Source organism: Leucoraja erinacea, chromosome 2, assembly GCF_028641065.1.
Source record: "Leucoraja erinacea ecotype New England chromosome 2, Leri_hhj_1, whole genome shotgun sequence".
Classification (NCBI taxonomy): domain Eukaryota; kingdom Metazoa; phylum Chordata; class Chondrichthyes; order Rajiformes; family Rajidae; genus Leucoraja; species Leucoraja erinaceus.
This window is the reverse complement of record NC_073378.1, coordinates 108,390,380-108,417,119: the sequence shown is the minus strand read 5'-3', so window position 1 is coordinate 108,417,119 and position 26,740 is coordinate 108,390,380. Positions and strand designations below refer to the sequence as shown.

Here is a 26,740-nt window from a genome sequence, read left to right as displayed (position 1 = left end):
ATTGTTGACAGAGAAACTCACACCCCATCAGAGAGGATTTGGAGATGAGACAGTGATTACTAGGTTTGTGAAGCCAGAATGATGTATTGCACCCAGCATCGGCCAGCCTCTCTTTTGATGTAAAATGATCCACTATCACTCTTTACTTTAGAGATACAGCGTGGAAACAGGATCTTCGGCCCACCGAGTCCACACCAATAGGCGATCACCACTCATATACTGGGACTATCATACACACTAGGGACAATTTCCAATTTACAGAAGCCAATTAACCTACAAACCTGTTCGTCTTTGGAGTGTGGGAAGAAACTGGAGCACCCAGAGAAAACCCACATGGTCACAGGGAGAATGTACAATCTCCGTACAGACAGACCCCGTAGTCAGGATCGAACCCATGTCTCAGGTGCTGTAATGCAGCAACTCTACTGCTGCGCCACCCTGCCACTCCTCCCATGCACTTTTTGTTCAGAACTGCATGCTGATATCAATGGCTCCTGACCTGCCTACATCACACTGTACATTGGAGTCCATCCTTTGTGGTGGAGTCCGCATACATCCTCATCAGACACACCTATCCTCATCCTCACATTCCCCATCTACCCTCACTTCTGCAGATAGCACAAAATGCTGGAGTAACTCAGCGGGACAGGCAGCATCTCCGAAGAGAAAGAGTGGGTGGGTGACGTTTTGGGTCTCGACCCTTCTTCAGACTAGGGTCTCGACCCAAATCGTCACCCATTCCTTCTCTCCAAAGATGCTGCCTGTCCTGCTATGTCACTCCAGCCTTTTCTGTCTATCTTTGGTTTAAACCAGCATTTGCAGTTCCTTCCGACCCTCACTTCTGTGGCAGGACTTTTCTGCCATTGTATCATGGTTGCCACAGGAACTGTCCACACTCTGAAACTTCAATTATTCTACTTTCATCGTGAGACCACAGGCAAGAGAGAAACTGCAAAATGGGATACAATTAATATTATAAATCTCTATGATTATTCCTGTCATATTATTTCACCGTCATCAAGCAGGATATTTTAAACACTCTAATGCAATCATATACTTGAGAATAATAAGCTCTGAAAACATGTAAACTATAATCAATCCATCAAACTTCTCAGCTGAAAATATCCTCATTATAAAGGTTGTTCTACTGAAGATCCCAGAGGCAGGTTGAACAATGTTTATTTAAACAAACGGTTCGATTTGGAATTAACTGAAAGCTCAGAAATATGTTTAAAGGCAGATTTGACATATGTAAAGGTGAAAATGTTGCCGGATCTTTGGATAATATGGCAACATTTCCATAAGAGTCAACGTTTCCATCATAATAAATAGCATCATCCAGTGTCAGTAGTTAATTGTTTTTTTTTCCCTTTTTAGCTTTCTTATTAATTTCCCAGGATGGAAATACTAGAGGGCATAGCGTTAATGTGAGAGGGGAAAAGTTTAACGGCGACTTGTGGGGCTGTTTTTTTATTTTACACAGAGGGTGACGAATGTCTTTTACTCACTGCCAGGTTGGTGGTGGAGGCAGATATGATCGTGACATTTGAGAGAAGTTTGAATGGCCACATGGAGGGATATGGATTATGTGCAGGTAGATAAGTGTTGATCTTGGCATCATGTTTGGCACAGACATTGTGGGCCAAATGGCCTGTTCCTGTGCTGTTCTTTGTAACTGCTCAATATCTTTGCTAGCAATGACCATCCCTTTGCCAACATCCATCAAAAACCTTTTCCCCTTTCCAGTGCCAATCTAATTAACCTTGTCTGCTGAACTAAATTTATCCATAAGTTGCTCCAAGCAATGCAAAAGCAGCTCGTCTAATCGTTTTGAAAAAAATATATATATACTCCCTAGCCATTGCTGCATTTGTGTTATCAAATCTGTTGTAAACCATGTATACTTAAATATATACTCCACATTCCTTGAGAGCAGGTTCTCGCTACAAATAATGTTATCAAAAAAAAAGGCTACCTACCGGTTTTGCAAGAAACCTATGAAGGGAGCAATACCAGTTCCAGGCCCCACCATGATGATAGGAACTGCAGTGTCAATGGGTAAACGGAAAAACATGTTCTGCCGTCTGAAAATAGACACCTGCAATAGAAAGTTAATTCAGTATTGGGAAGTTCTTTCTCGAAGTTTAAGTGAAATGCATCAACCAAGCTACTTTCCACAAAATATCTTCAAAAGAAGCATCTTTCCTCCTTTGTTATCTTTTCCTGAAGGTAACCATGAGTGTTATGGTTCCAAATAGGTTCAAATTTTTACTACCAACGGGTTCTTGAATACTACGCAACAGAACCTCCGCAACTAGGATCTTCAATCCACCGTCTCTGGTTGCACTACGGAATTATTATTTTTTTTAAAGCACCATTATAGTCACCTAATATTACAATGACTAATTTATCATTTTTTAAAAACGTTATATATTATTATCTGTGTGTTTTAATGTTAATGGACCTGTTAAACTGCAGCAAATAAGAATTTTAATGTTCCATTCTCGGGACATTTGATAATTAAACACTCTTGATATCTTTGAACGTTAGAAACAAATATTAAAATTTAATGTGCAGTGTTTGAAAGACCTCTACAAATTTTCTGGATATTCCATAGAATCATAAAATCCTCGAGCGAAACAGCTTGGAAAAAAGGCCCAACTTGTTAATGCTAACTTTAGCATTCTGGGCTACTTCTTTTTGTCTGCATTTCGCCTATATCCCTCCGAATCCTTCCTATCCATATATCTGTTCAACTGTCTTTTGAAAGTTGTAATCACATCTGCTTCTTTAGCTTCCTCTGGCAGCTAAAGAATCTTCCAGATTCCAGAATTTTTTACTGAACATTTTCTCAAGCTGAAGGTAGGGAATGGGGTACGGAGGCTGGAAATTTCCAACAACTCCAAACAAAATTCCAGCTCATCACATTTCCAATACCTGTACAATGAATCTGAAAATAGTGTAATTGGAACATGGCTACATTTTTAAAGTAAGAACGAGGAACAGCAGGTGCTGGATTACAAAAATAGGACACAAAGAGTTGGAGTAACAGAGCGGGCCAGCAACATCTCTGGAGAACATGGAGAAGAGTCCGAATGTTTGAGACCATCAGTCTGAAGAAGGATCCCACCCCGAAACATTACCTTTCCATGTTCTGAAGGGAAGCTGCCAGTTGCGCTGAATTACTTCAGCATTTTGTTCCCTACATTTCTATTGTTTTAGCTCACGGTACCCACCTGTGTTGGTGCAAACCCATTTGACAAACAATCACCAATTGCAGCTTCACTGTCATAGCTTTGAAGTATAGCTGTAACCTGCTGAGCCAGCCATCCCGTGCAAACTCCCCTCCGAGCAATCGGCAGCACAGGTGTGGATGGAAACTCAACAATGTTGAAGACAAAATGAAGTTTCCCTGGAAAATATCTGGATGAGCTGCACAGTGATGGAACAAAAAAAACCATCCATTCAGCATTTATTTCTGTCCATTGTCATATTATACTTAACCCTGTAAATCAGTTCCTAATTATTCATTTTATATTTCACCAACAAACTTATTTACAGCCAAATTGTACCATAAAACAAATGCAAAAGCAGTGGTTCCTACACCTACAATGTACTTCATCACTTGCTGTTTTATTTCACGATAATGAATCAACTCAGGACAAGCAGAGACCTGCTCTACTACGATAATGATCGGCCACAACAAACATCCTCATAAAACAGCAATTAGGAAACATTTTATTCTGATAAAAATCCTACAGGGCAAAGATTTCTTCACTAACGTTTTTCTCAGTGTGTGTTGCTCCTATCTTTTTGGCTGGTTCAAAAGGATTCTCCAATGCAGTTAATGGTTATGAAGTTTCAGAACAATATAACTGTATTTTTAAATAAATCCAGTGAAGGAATCTCTGAGCCTGTGCTTTCACATCTTCATATGACAGGTAATATCCAACTCAATGCCAATTATTTAACAAAGTCCTCATCATTTGTAGTTCCTCAATTATGCAAGCGGACTCTCTCAAACATAACTTCGTAAAAGCTTTGTTTCAGACAATGTCGCCTCCTTATTTGGGCCATTGAAGACAATCTGGCATGTTTAATGCAATTTGCAAAACAATTTGATATTTCGTAATATATTACTAATTTTAAAAAGAAAGTCACATACCAATATCTGTCACAACAATACCATGACTGAGGAAGTTAATATCACCTCTGTTAGTTTTAGAACATGTTTCATTCAGATTTGGGAGAGTGGGGTGGGGGGAGCAAAGATAAAGGATATAATCGCCATTTTTAGGACATTGCTTTTCAAATATACATGGTGATTTTGATGAAAACCAGCATTTTATGACAACTAATTCATTCATCACATATTCTGCATTATAACTGGTTTCAAAGCCTCACTCGCTGGTGATCAATGTTTTCACCCAGGTTTCCCTGTACAAACCCTACTTTATTGTTCAATCTATATTCAACGTGGCTGATTTTCATTCAGAAAATGTATCTCAGATTTGGTAGTTTTAGGATGGAGAGAATGGCATTCTCATCACATGAAGTTATAAAGAATGATGTTTTTATATATATTTAAAGTACTATGTGTAAGATATTCATAATTTATTAATTTTCATTTCAAGATGATAAAAGTCATCGAATGAAGAAACTCTTGAATGGCAGTTACCATGATAAACCAGATATTATTTATCATCTAATTTGACATTCAATTAAGGAATGGAGATATAAAGCACATTCGGGGATCGAACTATATGTAGAAAGAATGAGTGGAAGCAATATTGCTTTGGCAATGGTTAACCCAAAGGTGGCATCAATTAGGTTTTTCACAGCAATGTCAGCAGAAGAAAATTAACACCTAGTCAAAGGAAATGATATTTGTAGAACAACAAAAATTTGTTTAAAGAGAAGTTTAAATGAGGAGATTGCAACAGGAGGCAATTTTTTAGAAACAAATCACAATGGTTTATAGCTGAAGGTGTGGCTGGATTGGTGGAGTTTTGGTATGCACAGAAGATCAAAGTTGGTGGAATTTGGAGATATCGGTGGATTGCAGGAATGCAGTGGGTCAAAAGACAGAGAATAAGCAAACATTTGAATTAAATATGAACATTTTGAATTTGGACATCTTGGAAGAATTAGACACAAAATGGTGATAAGCTTTTGGTTGCAACTCTTCCAGAATATAGAATTCTGGAAGAGTTGGAAGACGGGAGATCAGACATGGAATATTTGAGCCTGCGGATGACAAAGTTGATCGATGTGGACTTTTGCAGCAGATAAGCAGTAAACGTGCAGGATTCCATAATGCAGCATAATTACAAGCAGGTGACTTCATGATAAGGTTTTGGATTGTAAGTTCAGCTTTATGTCATGTAGATGCTGAGCTTACAGTTAACGTGTCTCAACAGAGAGAGAAATAGATCAAATCAGCAATATGGACATCCAGTTTTGAGTCTAAAAAACATGATGGCTTGGTTCTTCCCAATGACTAACCTGGGTATATATCAAATTTTGTGGATTAAGATTGTTCTGGGTTTCAGTGATCAGATATTTACTGCCTTAAAGATGACACTCATTACCAATATTCATTTCTATAATTCAATCATAAAATACTACCTTGCAGCTGAATAAGATCTTGCTTGTAGCTTTGGTAAATGTTCTGGAAGAGAAAAGATTTTAGAAATGTAATCTAAGGTCAAGAATGGACAATGAAAAAAAAAGTTAAGCCTTTTTTTTGTACTTGTAGACTCATTCATTCCTTTTATTTTATGGTGCAGGACTAAGATTTCAGCCTAATCTTTCAGGGGCAGCTTTAAGATTCAGATCACGGCTGATCTTGAAGGGTTAGAAGATATATGATAATCACATTCTCTAAATGAGCCTTGGAGATATCATCGAAACAGCCCAGCTACAATGAAACGCTACAGCTACTGCATTGGAGGCTAGAGCATCTTTTTAAACAAAGGGATTCCATCCAAGTACAAGCTGCACTAGCCCAATTAAACCTCAAATAACTAAAGATTTCAAAGGTCTTTTATTGTCACGGATACCAATTAAGGTACAGTGATATGCGAATTAACACACAACCATACTAAAAAATCAACAAGACCCACAACTACATAAAAGTTAACATAAACATCCACCACAGCAGATTCCCCACATTCCTGTGATGGAAGGCAATAAAGTCTAATCTTCTTCCCTCAGTTTTCTCCCGTGGTCGAGGCAGTCGAACCATCCCTCGGGGCGATCGAAACGCCCGCAGCCAGCAGTTGACGCGCCTGTGTCGGGGTGATTGAAGCTCCTGTGGCTTGGAGTTCCCGAAGTCAGTCTCTAACCAGAGACCGCGGGCTCCGTGATGTTAAAGTCCGCAGGCACCCGCAGTAGAGTTGATGTCCCCTGGCAAAGCGATCGTAGGCACCGCGATGTTAAGTCCACAGGCACCCGCGGTGGAGTTGAGGTCCCCTGGCAAAGCGATCGTGGGCACCGCGATGTTAAGTCCACAGGCACCCGCGGTGGAGATCTCGAAGTCAGTCTCCAGCAAAGGCTGCCAACTCCTCGATGTTAGGCCGCAGCGCGGATGGAGATGCGATACGGGAAAAAATCGCATCTCCGTCAAGGCAAGAGATTAAAAAGGTTATAATGATTAAAATTCAAACACATATGCATGGTTTTATTTACAAAGAATTGCAGATGTTGGTTTACAAAATAAAACAGAGTTGGAGTTTCTCAGCTAGGCAATAAGAAGACCCACTAATTTACTATAAAATTTGCATATTTTTTATTCAATTTCCATTCCAAAATTCAGGAGATGGTTACCTTGATAATACGCAGTGGATGGGTTTTCCATTCCTGAGTTTACCAGCTTGTGATATTCTTATTGGGAGTTTGCTTGGGAGGGTGTAGAAGACTAATGACTATGGAAGCACACAAGTAGAAAGCTCTCACATAATTGAAAAGTTATTGGCATTATATTCATACCTATTGAATGCAAAGTGCAAAGAGACAATGGAGTGGGTTGGTTTTCCATCAATGAAAACAGATTCATGGTTTTCACGAATGGAGTTATTAATTAACCAGAATGAACAGCAAATTTTAAATTCTTCACATCATACTGCTGGAAGAGACTTGTCGCATTAGTTTGTCGAGGTGTAATAAGACCCATTTTGAGGTGCTTGGTCACATTTCATTGTACCTTAATTACATAAATAATTGAATGAATAAAATCTGTTCTGCCTAAATGTGATAAAACTGCAAATTGTACATTGTATCTATTTGAAAAATTTCTCCCTTCAATTTGATTATTATCATAGACTTGTATTCACTGGAGTTTAGAAGGATGAGGGGGCATCTAATAGAAACATATAAAATTATAAAAGGACTGGACAAGCTAGATGCAGGAAAAATGTTCTCAATGTTGGGCGAGTCCAGAACCAGGGGCCACAGTCTTAGAATAAAGGGGAAGACTGTGAGAAAAACCGTTTTCACCCAGAGAGTTGTGAATTTGTGGAATTCCCTGCCACAGAGGGCAATGGAGGCCAAGTCACTGGATGGATTTAAGAGAGAGTTAGATAGAGCTCTAAGGGCTAGTGGAGTCGAGGGATATGGGGAGAAGGCAGGTACGGGTTATTGATATGGGATGATCAGCCATGATCACACTGAATGGCGGTGCTGGCTCGAGGGGCTGAATGGCCTCCTCCTGTACCTATTTTCTATGTTTCTATAATTTTTTGTAACATAACTTTATGGCCTAATCAAATTATTATTGGCAAAATTGTGAGCTTTTATGTCTTTGGCGTACATTTCTAAAAACATTCAATTTACAATGAACTTTCATCATTTAAACAAAATAATGTACAACAATAATAAGTGCAGTGACTTACTAGCTTTAGTCCAAAGCAACAATTTAACCAAATGTAAATTTGATGGTGTTACTGGTCTATATTCATCCTGCTCTCAAGAATTACTAATTATCGTGAACTTAAGAAATTAGTTTTTGACATAGTGGCAAAGGCACAAGCTCGGAAGTAAGATTATTAAATTATCTGTTTCTGTAATCACTTGAAGAAATACACCTGCATATTGCTGACATATTTCCTTATTAGCCAGATTAGTAATAATACTTTAATCTCTGCATTATTTTGCCTCACAGCGCCAGATCCCTAGATTTGATTCTGCCCTTGGGTGCTGTCTGTGTGGAGTTTCCATGTTCTCGCTATGATCGCATCGGTTTTGTCCGGGTGCTCTGGTTTCGTCCCACATCCCAAAGATGTGTGGATTTATAGATTAATTGGCCTCTGTAAATTTCCCCTATTGTGTGTAGGGAGTGGATGCAAAAATGGAATAATGTAGAGCAGGTGATTAATGGCTAGTGAGGACTCGGTGGGCCAAATAGCCTGTTTCCATGATGTATGTTTCAAATCAATCAATAATTTTTGTCAATGCCTATAATGAATCTATCCAGGTTTCAATCTGCTGCTAAACTAAATTTTAAAAGCATCAGCACAAATTGTTAATATCACTCAGATTTATAAATAAACAAAGTATTTTAGAATTTACAGATTCCCTTGCAAAATTGTACAGTTCACAAATTGCAGTGTAATAATTTTGTAAAGATATTTTGCCATTATATTGCTTTCTGGTCCTGTTCTCAGTAATGGTCCCTCCTGGAGATGTGCCGACCTAGGCTTATTACTTCAAAGTAATATCCAAAGATACTTCAATAATAAGTGGGTGGATCTGACAGCATCTTGTTCTCTCATTGTCCATAATCTAGAATGGCAACGTTTATCACTCTGGTTGCCAACTTTATCACTATTTAATGGAAATCCTATAACTAGCAGCAAATAGAGAGACTTCAGGAGTTCTCTCCACTGTCTCCAATGCTCATAGTTCTCATTAAATTAGAATTCAATCTTAATTCTACACTTTACTTCAAACATTTTGTGACATTCTTATTGTGTGTTTATTAAATCAAACACTGTTAATTCTGACCATCATATCCTATAACAACTCATTGTATCCAGCTTCTAATGTTGGCGAGTATTCAAATTTGAAAATTCATATTGGCAAAATAAAACTTTGAGAGATGGTGAATGAGGGACATATATATTTTATAAACAAAACAACTTCAGCGTGTTGTCCATTGACCATAGGGGTCATTCAAGTTTTAGAACACACGATGTTCCTTTTATTATATATCAAAATGTTCAACTGTGATAGACGTTGGAAGCTGCCACAGTTGTATCCAATTTTGATGCAATAATTCAACCTATGATGGCCTCACCAACCCCATCTCCCCACTCCACCAAATGCTCTGACTTACCTGTACAGGTTTTTGTTTGCTCAAACCATTGAAAGTCATTCTAAGTGCCAATTCATTTTGTTCTGGATAATTGTCCCTAAAGTTTCCCCACCATTTCTTTAAACAGGCATCTGTCATTTGCAAACCTCCAGCTTCCTGGTACAGCAAAACCCCAAGCTAATTTGCAAGCAGAAAGAAATCAGGCGCAGCAGCAAAATAAATGTTTCGATCATTGGTTTTACTATTACTGATCGAAAGATATCAGGAGAATTCCCTTGCTCTTTATCAAAGGGTAGAAGAGTGAGGCTCAGACCAAGGAGAGTGTGTAGAAGGCCCTGTCCAAACATTAGAAAGAAGGGCAAGTCAGCACATTGGTAAAAGTATTAGACAGAGAACTTGAGGACTGGTGGGCAAAGAGACACGCACCCTTAGAAGAGTTAGCTCAATGCCATGATTGTGCCATAATGAAAATACACACATGGCATCCAACAGCGTGCAAGGACACTGTTGTGTGTTAGACCTCTCTGTGCCGCACATTGCCAGATCCACCAGAAGGACCCAAAGGGAAAATTATGTACCAGGTATTTCTCACTTTGCCCTGGTTTCCTTTACATTTCATGATGCAGTGATATTGAACTGTGCAGTGCACCAAGTCATGGGACCTATCATATCTAATTTCTTAAAGTTCTCCAAGTGCTTTTTAAAATTTAGATACAATTATTTTTCAACTGTGTTCTAAAATAGCATCACAAAATTTGATTATTGCAACATATTGTAATCAGATCTAAGTATATAACCATAAAAAACAGTAGACATTCTCAGAATCATCTGAAAATATAATTGCATGATTTATATGCTCTCAGTGTGACTTTTAACTATGACGTGTTTTACTATTTTGCTGGAGATCATGATGCAAAACAATGCAGTTTCCCTCAATGTTGAATTTGGTGTAAACTTTGGTTCTAGTCTCAATGTTCTTGGAAAATACCAAGTTCATGATGAGGGGACTGGCTACAACTGTGGTAAATAAATATTTACTGACTTCTCAGAGTAAAAACAAACATTTGAAAGAGGACCAGCAAGATGACTCCTTTGTGGCAGAATGCATAAAGATCCATTCGTACCCTTAACACTTGGTCTCGAAGGGATCAAATGAGTACTCTTCATGTAGAAGGGAAGAGTGGCCCGAGGACAAAATCCATTCATAGGTGATGTAATGCCCGGCTCAAATTGTACACCCCAAATCTGAAACTACAATGGGCTTGGAGCTTTAAGCTTCAATAGGTCATTAATCTTCAGAGGATAGCAGCAAGTGCATGAGAAATCAAGGGTTACACAAAAAAGCTGGAGAAACTCAGCGGGTGCAGCAGCATCTATGGAGCGAAGGAAATAGGCAACGTTTCGGGCCGAAACCCTTCTTCAGACTGATCGGGGGCGGGGGTGGGTGGGGACAAGAAAGGGAAAAGGAGGAGGAGCCCGAAGGCTGGGGGATGGGAGGAGACAGCAGGGCGGCTGAGGAAGGGTAGGAGACAGCAAGGACTAACAAAATTGGGAGAATTCGATGTTCATGCCCCCGGGGTGCAGACTCCCCAAACGGAATATGAGGTGCTGTTCCTCCAATTTCCGGTGCTGCTCGCTGTGGCCATGGAGGAGACCCAGGACAGAGAGGTCGGAGACGGAGTGGGAGGGGGAGTTGAAGTGCTGAGCCACCGGGAGGTCAGCTTGGTTAATGCGGACCGAGCGGAGGTGTTCGGCGAAACGATCGCCCAACCTCCGCTTGGTCTCACCGATATAGATCTGCTGACATCTAGAGCAGCGGACGCAATAGATGAGGTTGGAAGAGATGCAGGTAAACCTCTGTCGAACCTGGAACGATTGCTTGGGTCCTTGAACGGAGTCGAGGGGGGAGGTAAAGGGACAAGTGTTGCATCTCTTGCGGTTGCAAGGGAAAGTGCCTGGGGAGGGGGTGGACCGAGAGGGAAGGGAAGAATTGACAAGGGAGTTATGGAGGGAGCGGTCTTTGCGGAAGGCAGATATGGGGGGAGATGGGAAGATGTGGCGAGTGGTGGGGTCACGTTGGAGGTGGCGAAACTGACGGAGGATTACTTTTTGTATGTGACGGCTGGTGGGGTGAAAGGTGAGGACTAGGGGGACTCGGCCCTTGTTGCGAGTGCGGGGATGGGGAGAGAGAGCAGTGTTGCGGGGTATGGAAGAGACCCTGGTGCGAGCCTCATTTATGGTGGAGGAGGGGAACCCCCGTTCACTGAATAATGAGGACATTTCAGATGTCCTGGTGTGGAACGCCTCATCCGTGGAGCAGATGCGGCGTAGACGGAGGAATTGGGAGTAGGGGATGGAGTCCTTACAGGAAGCAGGGTGGGAAGAAGTGTAGTCCAGATAGCCATGGGAGTCAGTCTCCTACCCTTCCTCAGCCCCCCTGCTGTCTCCTCCCATCCCCCAGCCTTCGGGCTCCTCCTCCTTTTCCCTTTCTTGTCCCCACCCACCCCCGCCCCCGATCAGTCTGAAGAAGGGTTTCGGCCCGAAACGTTGCCTATTTCCTTCGCTCCATAGATGCTGCTGCACCCGCTGAGTTTCTCCAGCTTTTTTGTGTAACCTTCGATTCTCCAGCATCTGCAGTTCCCTCTTAAACGCATGAGAAATCAAACTGTGCTGCAATGTAAAAGCTGGTTTGAGACAAACTTGTTTTTATTCAGAATACTCAAAGTTGTGGTAGCAAACTGGATGTCTCCTTTGCAACAGTTACTTATCATCAACATTCAGCACAAGTACCAACACCAGCACAGAATCACAATCAGCACTAGAAAAGATAAGATTAATGGAACACACAACTCGTATGATTGCTTAGCTAAAGCAGAGTACGTAAACACTCGCTTGACAGCCAGGATAACTTGACCTTGAAAGAGACAAATAGTCAAACATTGCCGGAAGAAATCAGTGGGTTGAGCAGATTTCTCCAGCAATGTGTTTTTGCACCAGATTGCATTTGCATTTGTAGTCTCTCGAGTCCCCTATTAATTAGGAACGATGTGCAGATATATTTCTTAATGTTGCTATCTAAATCTGTGACGAACATTAATGCAGAGGATTCCAGAAAACTGGTTAAAAGTCATATACTAAACTACAAGACTAATTCTTCTCCCAACAGGTCTGAAAATGGGGGTGAATACAATGTAGTCGACATACTCAAATGACTTCAAAGTGGACCCAGTACCATGAAACTGATAGTTTAATCAACCGAAAAATAAGGACCAAGCCATGGATTAAGATCAGCGCATGGTGCTTTGAAATCACAATGCTCATATTTGTATGCGTCAATAGATACCAATTGTCACAAATTATATACTAAATTAGAAGCTCTTAGATACTTCCCTAAATAGTATAAACAATGCCCTTATTACACAAGAATTAATTCTCCAACTCACCTTGAGCAAAACTATGATAGATCTGCAAGATCAGAAAAAAACTATCTTTCCCACACTGAATCTTTGATAAACTTCCATTTTGAAATTGAAAACGAGATTATGAAGATTGTACAGACATTTTGAATTGTAAAAAATAAAAATATTTCATTTATCATGACGCAAGGACTCTAAAGTAGAGCAAGTGCAAAGCTTAACACGTTCCCCGGTAGTATATACTCTTACAATTAGAGATTTAATTGAGACAAAACCAAAATATTCCAAAATAAAATTAAGACTTCTCAGCCATAGACAAAACTGCAACATGCTCACTAATATTTTCACACATTTTCAGAATACAAGGAAAATATGGGTTAAAAACGTACCAATAAGTAGGCTAAATGGTGGATGGCACGATGGCAGTGATCTAAGAATATCAAGAAGGCAAACATTGAAGTCTCTAATATAGCGGTTGTAGTCTGCTGCACCCTGTTTGCTGCATAGTTCTTGCAATCGCCGTTTCTCACGAGGGTCAGAAGTGTATTCAACTATTGCTCGCAAGCACGCCTAAAACATAAAACATTAAACATTGAAAAACGGTGAGCAATTAATTTCAATCTTTTCCCAAAGAGATTAAGATTAGCCTGGAGGGTGGCAGGGACAGCCAACAGTTTAGTACTGATCTCTGGTGTTGTCTGTGTGGAGATTGTACATTTTACACACAAATGGATACGTTTCCTCATAGTGGACTCCCCAGCCTCATCCTATAGATGTGCAGGTTGGATGGTTAGTTGGCTGTTCTGAATTGCGCCTGGTCAAGTTTGGTGAGAAGTTTACAGGCACGCAAGAAAGAATAAGGTACAAGAAAATGGGTTGGGGAATAGGATTAGTAGGAGTCTTCACATAGCCGGCATAGATTTGGGGAGCCAAAGGTCCTTCTCTAAGGTCATGAGAAAATAGCATCATGATCAGCACAGATAACGTGGGAAGTGTGTTGTGCTGTTCCATGTTTCATGCTGGTGTTCCCCGTATGGTCTTTCACAGCACTCATTACACCAGGGTCATTTCTTAGTTTGTTGGCAATGACTTGTTGAATGTTAGGCCAGTTCACAAGGTCACACGCTATGGTGGAATACAATTCTGATGTTGCTGATAATCACTGTGCTTCATGGATGCTTGGCTTTTGAAATATTAGAAAAACAACAGTAAATGCTGGAAATCTTCAGCTGAGGCAGCATCAATGTACAGGGATGCAGTGATTTTTTTTTCCGTTTAATAGCCTGTCATTATCTGATAGAAGAGAGAGTTATATAGAGCTCTAGGGGCTGGTGGAATCAAGGGATATGGGGAGAAGGCAGGCACGGGTTATTGATTGGGGACGATTAGCCATGATCACAATGAATGGCAGTGCTGGCTCGAAAGGCCGAATGACCTCCTCCTGCACCTATTTTCTATGTTTCTATGTAGACAAAAGTGCAGCATACTGTTAATCCACTAATCCTCCCAAACCAGGCACTGAATCCCAGAGGCAAACTACAGAAATTTGGGGATTAATTGGGATCTTTGCCATGACTGAAGTCAAGGATAGGATTGGGTAGCCTGCCCAGTTTTATTTTTAATTGAAGATAGTAGACATTATAGGAAAACTATATTAATTCAGCTTGCTCAGTACTTTGGTGGTATCAGTGAACTCGGTAGGTTTCAACAGACCAGGAAACTGTGCCCCAGTGAGTTAGGGGGAAAATGGAAATAAATCTCACCAAATGAGCCAGATGGTGAACAATCTGGATTTTACACGTGGATGCTGGAGCATCAGAATTTTACTGCATTAGGAGTATTAAGATCTGGTGCCGTTTTAGGTGATTTATATGCAGTATTTTGGCCACATGGGTCAACAACAGATTGTTCTTCTAGTTTTGGCGGTTGATCCCTATACTTCATTTGGCATGTTAGGCATAGTGTCTATTCATTGTTACAATCTCTACATAAATCTTTAATACCATATTTGACAATGGGTTGGGGAATAGGATTAGTGGGAGTCTGTGAGCTGTATCACCCTATTTGTATACAGGTAGCCCATTAATCAATTCCTAATCTACTACGTTTGCTCCATGTTAAATGATAATTCACCCAAATCCAGAGGTATTATTTGTTTTAAGCTGCTTCAATTTGTATAAGATCTATCACCGTTTAAATGACATTAGGAATTTTGGCATGCGTTTCTTCTTTGTAAAGGAGAGATACCCTTTGTATGCTTTTTAGTAAATATAATCACATGGTATATTTACTGTTCAATCCATATTTTCAATAATATCAACATTTTTGTGCTATTTTCTTTTTTCTCTCAAAAGCATGATAGTATTGACTTATTTCAATATTACATTTTCTAAATTTAAATCAGCTTCTTTAGTGTACAATATTGTATACTTCCACAAGATCTGACCACATACCTTTTTAGGAACTGCTCGTATTTCCAGACACCAAGTCAGAATGTACTGCAGGGTACTTTTCTTTGGTATGTAATCTGGCAGATGTGCACCTAAAAATGTATATATTTGGTAAAGCCTTGCAAAGAGAATTTTTACAAAGATAAAAACAGCAATGCAAATTTTAAATTCAACCCTGAACACAAAATAAAAGGTTTTAGGATCATCTATATTTATGTTTATGTCAATTATATATCGCAAACAACAGAGTTTGCAGCACAGATCCTTGTGGGACCACTGTTCACGGACCTGAATGGTCACGTCACAAGGCTTATTTATTTATTTATTTTACTTTTCTCTTACATCGGTTGGAAGCTGCATCCTAAATCTCATTGCACCGACGTGCAATGACAATAAAATATATTATTATTATTATTATTATTTTCCTTCAACTATAACTCTCTTGTCTTCTATCAGTAAGCCTGTTCTGAATCCATACAACCAAGTCACTGTTAAGCTTGTGCAGCTTAATCTTCTGGATAAGTCTACCATGGGGGGATTTATCAAATGCCAAACGATAATGAGCATAGCAAGTGAATAGAGTATAGCGGGGACATATTCTTCGTGAAACACAAATAAGTGAGAAAGTAAAGGAGGTATATAGCATATTATACAGGGGCTTGGAAAGTAGAAGCACAAGTACTGACACAGTAGTGTAGGATGCTGGGTGGGCCCACGCCTAGAACTAGAATACACGTGTAGAATGTGTGCTTTTTATTTAAGAATGCATAGAATTTTAAAAGATCAGGGAATTAAAAGCAACGTGGAACTGGCATAGAAGAGGAGATGAAACCGGAGGCAGATCAGCCACAACCGTACTGAATGGTGAGGCAGCTTGAGAAGCCATGCATTCTACATCTGTTTTTATGCTCTCATGTTTCCTGATGTTGTAGGTTACAATATCGAGTCCAGAAGGCTGCAACATGCCCAGACAGAAGATGGGCTTGAAGCTCTGCAAAGCAGGTGTCTAACATGCATTTGATTTCTCCATTTCTCTTCGAATTTTAGAAATGTTAAACCACATGGTCAGATATACCTTTTTTCTTGCTGTTTGGTCGAATGTATAAATCAACAATTTGGTCTCTCTTGTCTCCAAGGCCAAGTCTTTGAATCAAGTATTCCACTTCGCTTCCATTATTAGGGCATATAATGCTGAAAGAATCACCCGGCTCGTATGTCATTGATGTATTCTGCAATGTAACAATACGCCTACTTTATTATGTTCGTAACGGCTCAAGGATTATTCAAGCAATAACTTTTTTCACAATCAAACTTGTTTGGGGAGGTGCAAATTGGGGCCTTTGATCAAAAGTCAAGTAACATTTAATGCCAAGAGCACAATGCTTACATTATTTCTCAAAGTCTGAGACTACAATTTAAAAATAACACAGTAGTTTGGGATAATTTTTGTACCTTAGTAATTCTCAAATACAATTCATTCAATATATGAAGGAGTCTGGTCTGATCAAAACTTAATATGAGAACACAACAAAGATACAATCACTTTCATAAGGCTTTGTAGCTTTTGTGTCTTCTGCCTGACAGGGGAGGGGAGGAACAGGAATGACACAGGGAGATGGAGTCGAGGGAAGGGGAGGAAGGAAGGTTGGTTTGTGTGTGTGGGGGACTTCCGCATCTCTCTGCAATTTCTTGCTTTGGGTAGAGCAGTTGCCAAAGCAAGTTGTGATGCATCCTGATAGGATGATAGTTTCAGAACGCATTCAGAAAGTATTCAGACCCCTTCACTTTTTCCACATTTTGTTACATTACAGCCTTATTTTAAAACGGATTAAATTTATTTTTTATCATCAGTCTACACACAATATCCCAGAATGAAGAAGCGAAAACAGGTGTTTACAAATTTTTGCAAAGTAATTAAAAATAAATAACTGAAATATCACATTTACATAAGTATTCACACCCTTTGCTAGGACACTCAAAATTGAGTTTAGGTTCATCCTGTTTCCATTGATTATCCTTGAGATGTTTCTACAACTTGATTGGAGTCCACCAATAGTAAATTAAATTGATTGGACATGATTTGGAAAGGCACACACCTGTCTATATAAGGTCCCACAGTTGACAGTGCATGTCAGAGCAAAAACCAAGCCATGAAGACGAAGGAATATCCGCAGACCTCCGAGACGGGATTGTGTCAAGACACAGATCTGGGGAAGGGTATAAAACAATTTCTGCAGCATTGCAGATCCTGAAGAGCACAGTGGCCTCCGTCATTCTTAAATGGAAGAACTATGAAAACACTAGGACTGTTCACAGAGCTGGCCGCCCGGCCAAACTTAGCAATCAGAAGGGCCTTGGTCAGGGAGGTGACCAAGAACCCGATGGTCACTCTGACAGAGCTCCAGAGTTCCTCTGTGGAGATGGGAGAACCTTCCGGAAGGACAACTATATCTGCGGCACTCCACCAATCAGGCCTTTATGGTAGAGTGGCCTTCTCTGAGCCACTCCTCAGTAAAAGGCACATGACAGCCTGCTTGGAGTTTGCCAAAAGGTTGTTTTCTTGTTGCTCTGGTCTGATGAAACCAAGATTGAACTCTTTGGCCTGAATGCCAAGCGTCACGTCTGGAGGAAACCAGGCACCGCTCATCCCCTGGCCAATACTATACCTACGGTGAAGCATGGTGGTGGCAGCATCATGTTGTGGGGATGTTTTTCAACGGCAGGAACTGGGAGACTAGTCAGGATCGAGGGAAAGATGAACGGAGCAAAGTACAGAGAGATCCTGATGAAAACCTGCTCCAGAGCGTTCTGGACCTCAGACAGGGGCGGAGGTTCACCTTCCAACAGGACAACGATCCTCAGCACACAGCCAGGACAACGCAGGAGTGGCTTCGTGACAAGTCTGTGAATGTCCTTGAGTGGCCCAGCCAGAGCCCGAACTTGAACCCGATCGAATATCTCTGGAGGGACCTGAAAATAGCTGTGCATCGACGCACCCCATCCAACCTGACAGAGCTTGAGAGGATCTACAGAGAAGAATGGGATAAATTACCCAAATACAGGTGTGCCAAGCTTGTAGCGTCATACCCAAGTAGACTTGAGGTTGTAATCGCTGCCAAAGGTGCCTCAACAAAGTACCGAGTAAAGGGTCTGAATACTTATGTAAATGTGATATTTCAGTCATTTCTTTTTAATTAATTTGCAAAAATTTCGAAACACCTGTTTTCGCTTTTTTTATTATGGGGTATTGTGTGTCGATTGATGATAAAAAATGAATTTAATCCATTTTAGAATAAGGCTGTAACATAACAAAATGTGGAAAGAGTGAAGGGGTCTGAATACTTTCTGAATGCACTGTATAGAAATTGTTAAGAGTCTTTGGAGACATGCTAAATTTCCTTAGTCGTCTGAGGAAGTAGAGGCTTTTAACATTTCCATTGATGTTGCATGTTTGCTTTGCATTTCCTTCATTTTCTGTTTTCATTTTGGATTCCCATCATCTATAATATTTGTAATATTACAATATGAGGATACAATTCAATTTCTCCACAATTTGATTCCTTCAATGACAGCATATGGTAAATATGAATGTTAAAATTAAAACGTTTCCTCTCTCGTACACATTAATTAATGATTCTCCCTAGCTTCAACTAAACACAACAACTATAATCACAGTATTAGTACATAAATAATTAGGAAGTTAGTCTTTCAATGGCAATAAATTACAAACAAAATAACTATGCAACATAGCCCACAATATGTGCTGTGTAGATAATGAATGGTATTACATGTTGCAAGGCTGAGCCTGTGTTTAGAACCATCTGTCATATTTGAGAAACAAAATAATAAGTATTTGAAACCAAGTATAATAAACAAATCTGCCAACAGAAGATTAAAGCAAATATATTCACTGCAACCATACCATCCTTCTTATCAACAACACATTATCAATGTTTTGTATTCATGTTTCCATTCTTCGTGCAAGTGTATCAAAACAAGTTTTTAAGTAGAAACTGGGGAAGAGTGGATGAATTCAAAATAATATTTTGGTATCCTAGATGAACATGAAGTTTCATAAAAGCTATCCAATCAATTTATTAATAAAAAGGTAGACAAATGCTAGAGAAACTCAGTGGGTGAGGCAGCATCTATGGAGCAAAGGAAATAGGTGACGTTTCGGGTCGAGACCCTTCCTCAGACTGATGTGGGGGGTGGGTGCTGGAAGAAGAAAGGGAGAGGTGGAGACAGTGGGCTGTGGGAGAGCTTGGAAGGGGAGGGGAAGGAGGGTGAATGCAAGGACTACCTGAAATTTGAGAAGTCAATGTGCAATGTAAACTACCCAAGCAAAATTTGGGTGCTGCTCCTCCAATTTGCGGTGGGACTCGCTCTGCCCATGGAGGAGGCCCAGGACAGAAAGGTCAGACCCGAAACGTCACCTATTCCTTCGCTCCATAGATGCTGCCTCACCTGCTGATTTTCTCCAACATTTTTGTCTACCTTCGATTTTTCCAGCATCTGCAGTTCTTTCTTAATTAATAAAAACATTAAGTATTGCAAAAATTTCAAATGGGAGAGAACTTCATCACATGGATAAAATTATTATATAATAAACCCACGGCTAGAATATTAACTAATAATATACTATCTACGAAATTCCAATTATCAAGGGGCAATAGACAAGGATGTTCATTATCACCGCTGTTATTTGCTCTGGTAATTGAACCTTTAGCTGAAAAAATCAGAACACACCCGGATATTTACGGTTATAATACAAAATATTCAAATAACGTAATATCTTTATATGCAGACGATGTACTACTGTACATCACAAAACCCCAAATCAGTATACCAAACATATTAAATCTAATTGAGGACTTTGGATCTTTCTCAGGATACAGAATAAACTGGAACAAATGTCGATAAAACCGAAAGACTCAACACATCTCTTGAAATTCCCCTTTAAAATAGCCACAGAAAAATTCAAATATTTGGGAATTGAAATTACTAGAAACTATCACGCTATGTTTAATGCCAATTATAGTCCCTTACTTAAGAAACTAAATAATCTAATCAAATTCTGGAAAACGCTCCCGATGTCTTTAATAGGTCGAATAAATGCTATAAAAATGATCTTTTTACCACAAATCCTATATTTATTTCAATCAATACCTATATATCTTCCAAAAACGTTTTTCAAAAAATTGGACTCAGACATCACAAATTTTATATGGGATTATAAATCCCACAGAATACAAAGAGCACACCTTAAGACCAAAAGAGATGGGTGGTCTAGCGCTCCCTAACTTTATGTACTATAATTGGGCAGTAAATATTAAAAATATGATTCACCTGCTGGACAACTCTGCCCAGCAGGTGGACTGGATTGTAATGGAGAGAGAGGACTGCTCTCCGTGCAATATAGGAGCGACTCTCCTCTCACCAATGAATCTGAATAACAAAAATTACAATAAAAATCCAATTAAACATAGCACAATTAGAACTTGGAAACAAATAAAACAGAATCTAAAATTAAGAAATCTATCTCTTTCAATGCCAATAGTCAATAATCCGTCATTTAAACCTTCAATTACAGATAAATCATTTACACAATGGGAAAGAATGGGAATCAAAACGCTCCGAGACTTGTATGAATTGGGAAAATTATTATCATTTCAACAATTACAACTGAAATATAATTTGAAAAATAATCAATATTTTAAATATCTTCAAATCTGTGACTATCTGAAAAAATATACAAAAGACTATCATAATATGCCTCCAGACTTACTGAATGAAGCAATGAAGACAAAGGCTGAATCAGCAAATCTAATATCATACTTATACAACATTATTTTAAATATAGAAATACCTACAACTGATGGTATTAGAAGAGACTGGGAACAAGAACTAGCTATAAAAAATTTCAAAAGAGAGCTGGGATAAACACTTACTATATGTGCATAAATGCTCGATCAACGTACGACATACTCTAATTCAATTCAAAACATTACATAGACTATATTATTCAAAAAACAAAATAAATAAACTTTTCCCCAATGTCTCACCCACTTGTGATAAATGTCAATCTCAAGAAGCTACCATAGCGCACTCTTTTATTTTTTGTATAAAAATCCAAAAATTCTGGAACAAAATATTTGAAATCTTCACAAAATTAATTAAAATAAAACTGGTACCAAAAGCAGAATGGATCATTTTTGGAATATCGGAAGGTAACCCCGAACTAAACGTGATTCAAAAGAACTTACTTAATTACGGGCTAATAATGGGAAGAAAGCTTATACTCAAATTCTGAATAAATGCTCCAATACCAACAATAAAAACGTGGGTTTCAAACATGTTCGAAACATTACACCTGGAAGAGATGAGACTCCTCCTAGCAGGCAAAGCAGACCACTTCCAAAAGATGTGGTCTGCATTTATGGAACTATTACAAGCATAAGGTGCAATAGTAATTTAAAAAATAAATGGTACCAGGATCTGGTAACGGGGGGCAAAAAAACACGGTTGGTACATCCTTTTTTGCGGAGTTTTGTGTTATAATAGAACGATTGTTTCTCCTTTTTTTTCTTTCTTTTCTAGGGTCTATTTCCTTTATTTACTTCCTTCACTAACTTCTTTTCTAAGGGGCTTTCTTTTCCCAACACTTTCCTGCACCTTCACGACTCATGCTCACTTTCCTTACTTCTTTTATTTCTACCTTTTCTAAAGCTCGAAAAATGAAGTGGTACAACAAATGTAATAACATATATGTGATGTGTATTACTGTAATTTACTGTACTTCTAATACAAATAAAAATAAATAAATAAATAAATAAATAAATAAATAGATAAATGAGTGCATTATTTCACATTAGTACATTGTATTTACTGTCATGAAATTCCAAATAGTAGTTGGACTGTTTTATAATAAAACACTTTCCAATGATTGACACTCATGAAGTTACGTCTTGGGCAGAGCAGTTGCCAAAGCAAGTTGTGATGCATCCCGGTATGATGGTATGTATAGTTCATCTATAGAAATTGGTAAGTCAGTGGAGACATCCCGACACACGGCATATAGGGCTGGAGATGCAAAGTATTTCAGATTAACTTTGCTCATTTGTCATGAAAAAAAAACTTGACAGTTTTGCAAAAACTTTTTGTAAATGATTTAATAGGATTCAGAATATTCATGAATGTGTGATCTTGTCATTTACTTCCAACCTTGAGATAGAAGGTAAGCTGGTTTAAAACAAAATACATACAATATGCTTGTCTTCAGCCTGGGCACTGTAATTAGAACTTGGCAAATCACATCGCAGCTGAATAAAACTTTGGATAGGTCAGTATTATGTGCAGTTCTGGTTCTCCCCTCAGAGAAAGGATTTGGAGGCTTCGAAAATGGTGCAGAAGAGGTTCGTGAGGATTTTGCTTGGACCTGAGACTATTAACTAAAATGAGAGACAAATGAGGATTCTCTTCACTGGAGTATCAGTAGCTAAAAGGGAACTGTTGTGGTGAATCTCTGGAATTCTTTGCCACAGAAGGTAGTTGAGGCCAGTTCATTGGCTATATTTAAGAGGGAGTTAGATGTGGCCCTTGTGGCTAAAGGGATCAGGGGGTATGGAGAGAAGGCAGGTACAGGATACTGAGTTGGATGATTAGCCATGATCATATTGAATAGCGGTGCAGGCTTGAAGGGCTGAATGGCCTACTCCTGCACCTATTTTCTATGTTTCTATGTTGTGTGTATAAAATAAGAGGCGATAAAGGATAGTCAGATTTTTTGTTTCAGCGTGGAAATGAAAAACAGTAGAGAGCATAGCTTTACAATAGGAGAGGGCAACGTTTAAGTTTCTACATAGAGAGTGATGGGTATCTGGAGCGTGCGCCAGGGAAGATGATGGAAGCAGAATATAGCGTCTAGACAGCCATATGTGAGAAAAGAGGGGTATACACTACATGCAGGCAACGGGGTTTAGTTTAAATTGGCTTTATGGTTGGCACAAACTTTGTGTTCGAATGCTGGACTGTTTATGTTCTTTGCAAGGCTTAAGAATGGAGTTCATCACGTTTATTTCCCCCTTTACTGATTCACTATCTTGACAATCCTGTTCTAAGAACCACAGAATTCAAAACAGAAAGATAAATATAGTAGGCAATCTTTTGCATGACAGTAATAGAGTGAACCTTCCCACATTTAACCTCTCATCGCCTTAGGCCAGTTGTTGAATCGATTGACCGCCCTGTCAAAAGAATTGAACTCCTTCACATTTTTCAATTGTTTGGCTTAGAACTCCTTGTCTGCTTCTTCCATTCCTTTTCTATTTGTAAGTTGAGTACCAGAACCATGAAGTATGCACACCACGAAACATGATACCACATTGATGACAAGCGGATCATTCAAATTCTTCAATTAGGTTTAAGTTTAAAATAATAGAATATTTAAATCATGCAAATAAATGTACAAAATTGATTTCAAGACAGTAAGAGGATGTCTAATATTCTCATGCAGGTGCCATCGAGCACCTGGAATGCCTGCTTAATCCTGAGCTATTCTCTACAGAACGTTTTTCCTTCCATTATTTATTATGTAAAAGAATATGTGTGCTATGATTGTGTTTATAATTTGTTTGGTTGTTTTGTTGTTTGTCTTTTGCACAAAAGTCCGCGAGCATTGCCACTTTCATTTCACTGCACATCTCGTATGTGTATGTGACAAATAAACTTGACTTGACTTGACTTAACCTATAAATCACCAGATCTTTCTTACATACCTCTCCCGAGTTCGTGCAGGAGGAGGCATATCAAAAGAATAATTCCTACAGGAAACCAAAGACGGATAGAACGAGTGGAAGCAGGAAGGAACTCTAACATAAGTGAACATGATACAGTAAAATTCTGGTAATTCAGCACCTGTGGGCCTTTGGTGGTGCCAGACTGACAGATTTCCAGGACTATTGGATATTATTCTTATTAATGTTCCAACAAAGCATTAATTCACTTTTATTCAAGATGGTACACAATAGTGCAATAAATGTTTCAGGGAATCCAGCTAGTTTAAAGAGGGCATGAAACCACAGCCAGCAAATAGGAAACAAGGCCTTGCTGAGCTTTATGGGCAGCACAGTGGCACAGCTGGTGGAGTTGCTGCCTCACAGCACCAGAGACCCAGATTCAATCCCAACATTCGCTCCAGTTTCCTCCCACATCCCAAAGACAAGTGGGTTTGTACGTTAATCGGCCACTGTATATTGTCCCTGGTGTGTAGAGAGGGTATGCGAAAGTGGGATAACAGAACTAATGTGAACGGTGAACCAGATGCTGAACCTTTGAGACTTGAGAACAATGGGTTGATGGTTTATCTCAGTTTTACTGTACAAGAGGTGAGTCAGCATGCGTCTGTATTGCTTGGAGTTTAGAAAAAGATGTTTCCCCTCGCGGGAGAGTGAGGTATAAGGCGGTAAATCTGTAGTTTGCTATTTTAAATCCTTCTCAACAGTTATAGGTAGACACAAAGTGCCAGAATAAGTCAGCAACGTCTCTGGAGAACGTAGATAGATGACATTTTGGGTCAGAAGAAGAGCCCTGACCCGAAACAGTGCGGACCCACATTCTCCAGATATGCTGCCTGAATAGGTCTTTCTATGTAAATCAGCATCTGCAGTTCCTAGTGTCAACAGATATGGGCTTTGGTAGCATTGAGACATGATACTGAATCAGTAACCTTGCAATTGTGTGCTCACATGTTAACCAGCAGGTTAAGATATTGAATGATTTAAATCAAATGGATTTCGAATGATAGTAAATGGCATTAAATATCCTGCTGTTAAATATCAGCTTTACTATCCTTCAAAAAGAGAATTTAACTGATCACTGGTCTGCCCTATTTGTCAGTCTTCATTGGAATAGTAGAGAGGTTGAATAGTCGACCTTAACTTGCCTGGGCAGAGAACAAAGAGAAAGATTGCAATCACTGTACAGCAAACTGGAATGATTTATGTTTATCAGTACATTTAGGGTTAAAAGAGCTCAATATTCTGACTGGGAGCTGTGAACATTCATTTGGTACAAAAAAGATATTTGCACCACATAAGTATTTGTTGAAAGACAACCTTTGTTATTTGTTGAAAGATAACAAAATCTTCCTTCTTCACTTTTTACGACTAGCTGAATTGCTGTTTAATATTAAGCTTGCTGGGCTGTAGTCTGATTTCTCCTTTCAAAATTAATAAAGAGAATAATTCCAAGGACTTATTTACAGATAAAATGGTCATGAACTGCTAAATACTGTAGATAGCACAGAATCTGCAAGAACCAAGGAAGCCAAGAACAGGGATAAGAACAGGGAACAGGGATACGTCAGTCTTACAGAGCCCCAGAACTCTGCATATGTTGGGAAAGCACAAGGAAAAGCATTTTGCCAAGGTTCTGATTTTTTGGGGAATACAACATGGACCTCTAGACTCTCACAGCATAAAGGATTAAGGCGAGGAAAATAACAAAATACTTCAGGAGGAACAAAATCACCAGTTCCATCCAAGACTGGAATATCATTCTCAACTGTATGCTGCTGCATAAGCATAATAATGTATTGATCCTTGCTCTTGTCACGTCTCCTGAATTAAAGAATCGTTCACAATGTAGTGTCAGCACTGAACAATTGAACTGCGAGCCCTGTGATATAAATCTTTCTGGCACCACATTTATAATTGTAATGGCTCTCACTGCTACCCGACATTTTCTGGACTCGAGTCAAATGTAGCACCGAGCTAAATAGGCCAATAATAGAGGGCGACCGATGTCTGTCGACAGGGGAAACAGTGTGGATTCTTATTTATTCAAATCAGGATAGGAGTGACAAGAAGTTGAAAGACATAGGAACTGCTAGCAATAGCCAACGTGATTTGGCACATCAACCGTCCTCATTGTTAACCAACAAATCCCCTAAATTTCATCTGCCACCCGTCCACGCTTTCTGTAAATTTCTGCCTATTTCCATATTCCTCACTTTTTAAAACACATTTGAGATTTGCCCACAGACCACATCATCATAAAAAGCTGTGTTGCTAGTTCTGACCATTGGAAACCTCCTCTGCCCAACATCTTGACAAACTAAATAAAATCAGTTTATCAAGATTTTGTTGTTCTGGTTGAGTAGGCTATGATTCTATTCCTTGGAGCGCAAGAGGATGAGGTGTGATCATACACAGGTGTACAGAGTAATGAGGGGAATAGTTCGAGTAAATGCACAGTCTCTTGCCCAGAGTAGGGTCATCAAGAGCTAGAGGACGTAGGTTTAAGCTGAGGGGGGAAAGATACGAACCTGAGAGGTAACCTTTTTTTAACATTACGGGTGGTGGGTGTATGGTAAGAGCGGCCAGAGGAGATAGTTGAGACAGGTACTATCACAATCTTTAAGAACATTTGGACAAGTTAATAGATAGGACAGGTTTAGAGGGATATGAGCCAAACGCAGTCAGGTGAGATTAGTGTAGATGGGACATGCTAGTTGGTGTGAGCAAGTTGGGCTAAAGGGACTGTTTCGAACGCTGTATTCT

The 26,740-nt window shown here is 39.3% G+C and overlaps 1 protein-coding gene across 1 annotated transcript in view; it reads right to left on the bottom strand.

The window, feature by feature from the left end:
• Nucleotides 1-26,740, bottom strand: part of mtrr (5-methyltetrahydrofolate-homocysteine methyltransferase reductase) — a 63,874-nt gene that overhangs the window by 19,337 nt on the left and 17,797 nt on the right. The window contains exons 7-12 of the mRNA XM_055663001.1: nucleotides 16,255-16,408; nucleotides 15,183-15,271; nucleotides 13,119-13,299; nucleotides 5,629-5,671; nucleotides 3,237-3,432; nucleotides 1,980-2,098 (exon numbers count right to left, since the gene is read on the bottom strand). Of these exons, the coding sequence (XP_055518976.1) occupies nucleotides 1,980-2,098; nucleotides 3,237-3,432; nucleotides 5,629-5,671; nucleotides 13,119-13,299; nucleotides 15,183-15,271; nucleotides 16,255-16,408 (782 nt within the window). The remainder of the gene's footprint in view (nucleotides 1-1,979; nucleotides 2,099-3,236; nucleotides 3,433-5,628; nucleotides 5,672-13,118; nucleotides 13,300-15,182; nucleotides 15,272-16,254; nucleotides 16,409-26,740) is intronic.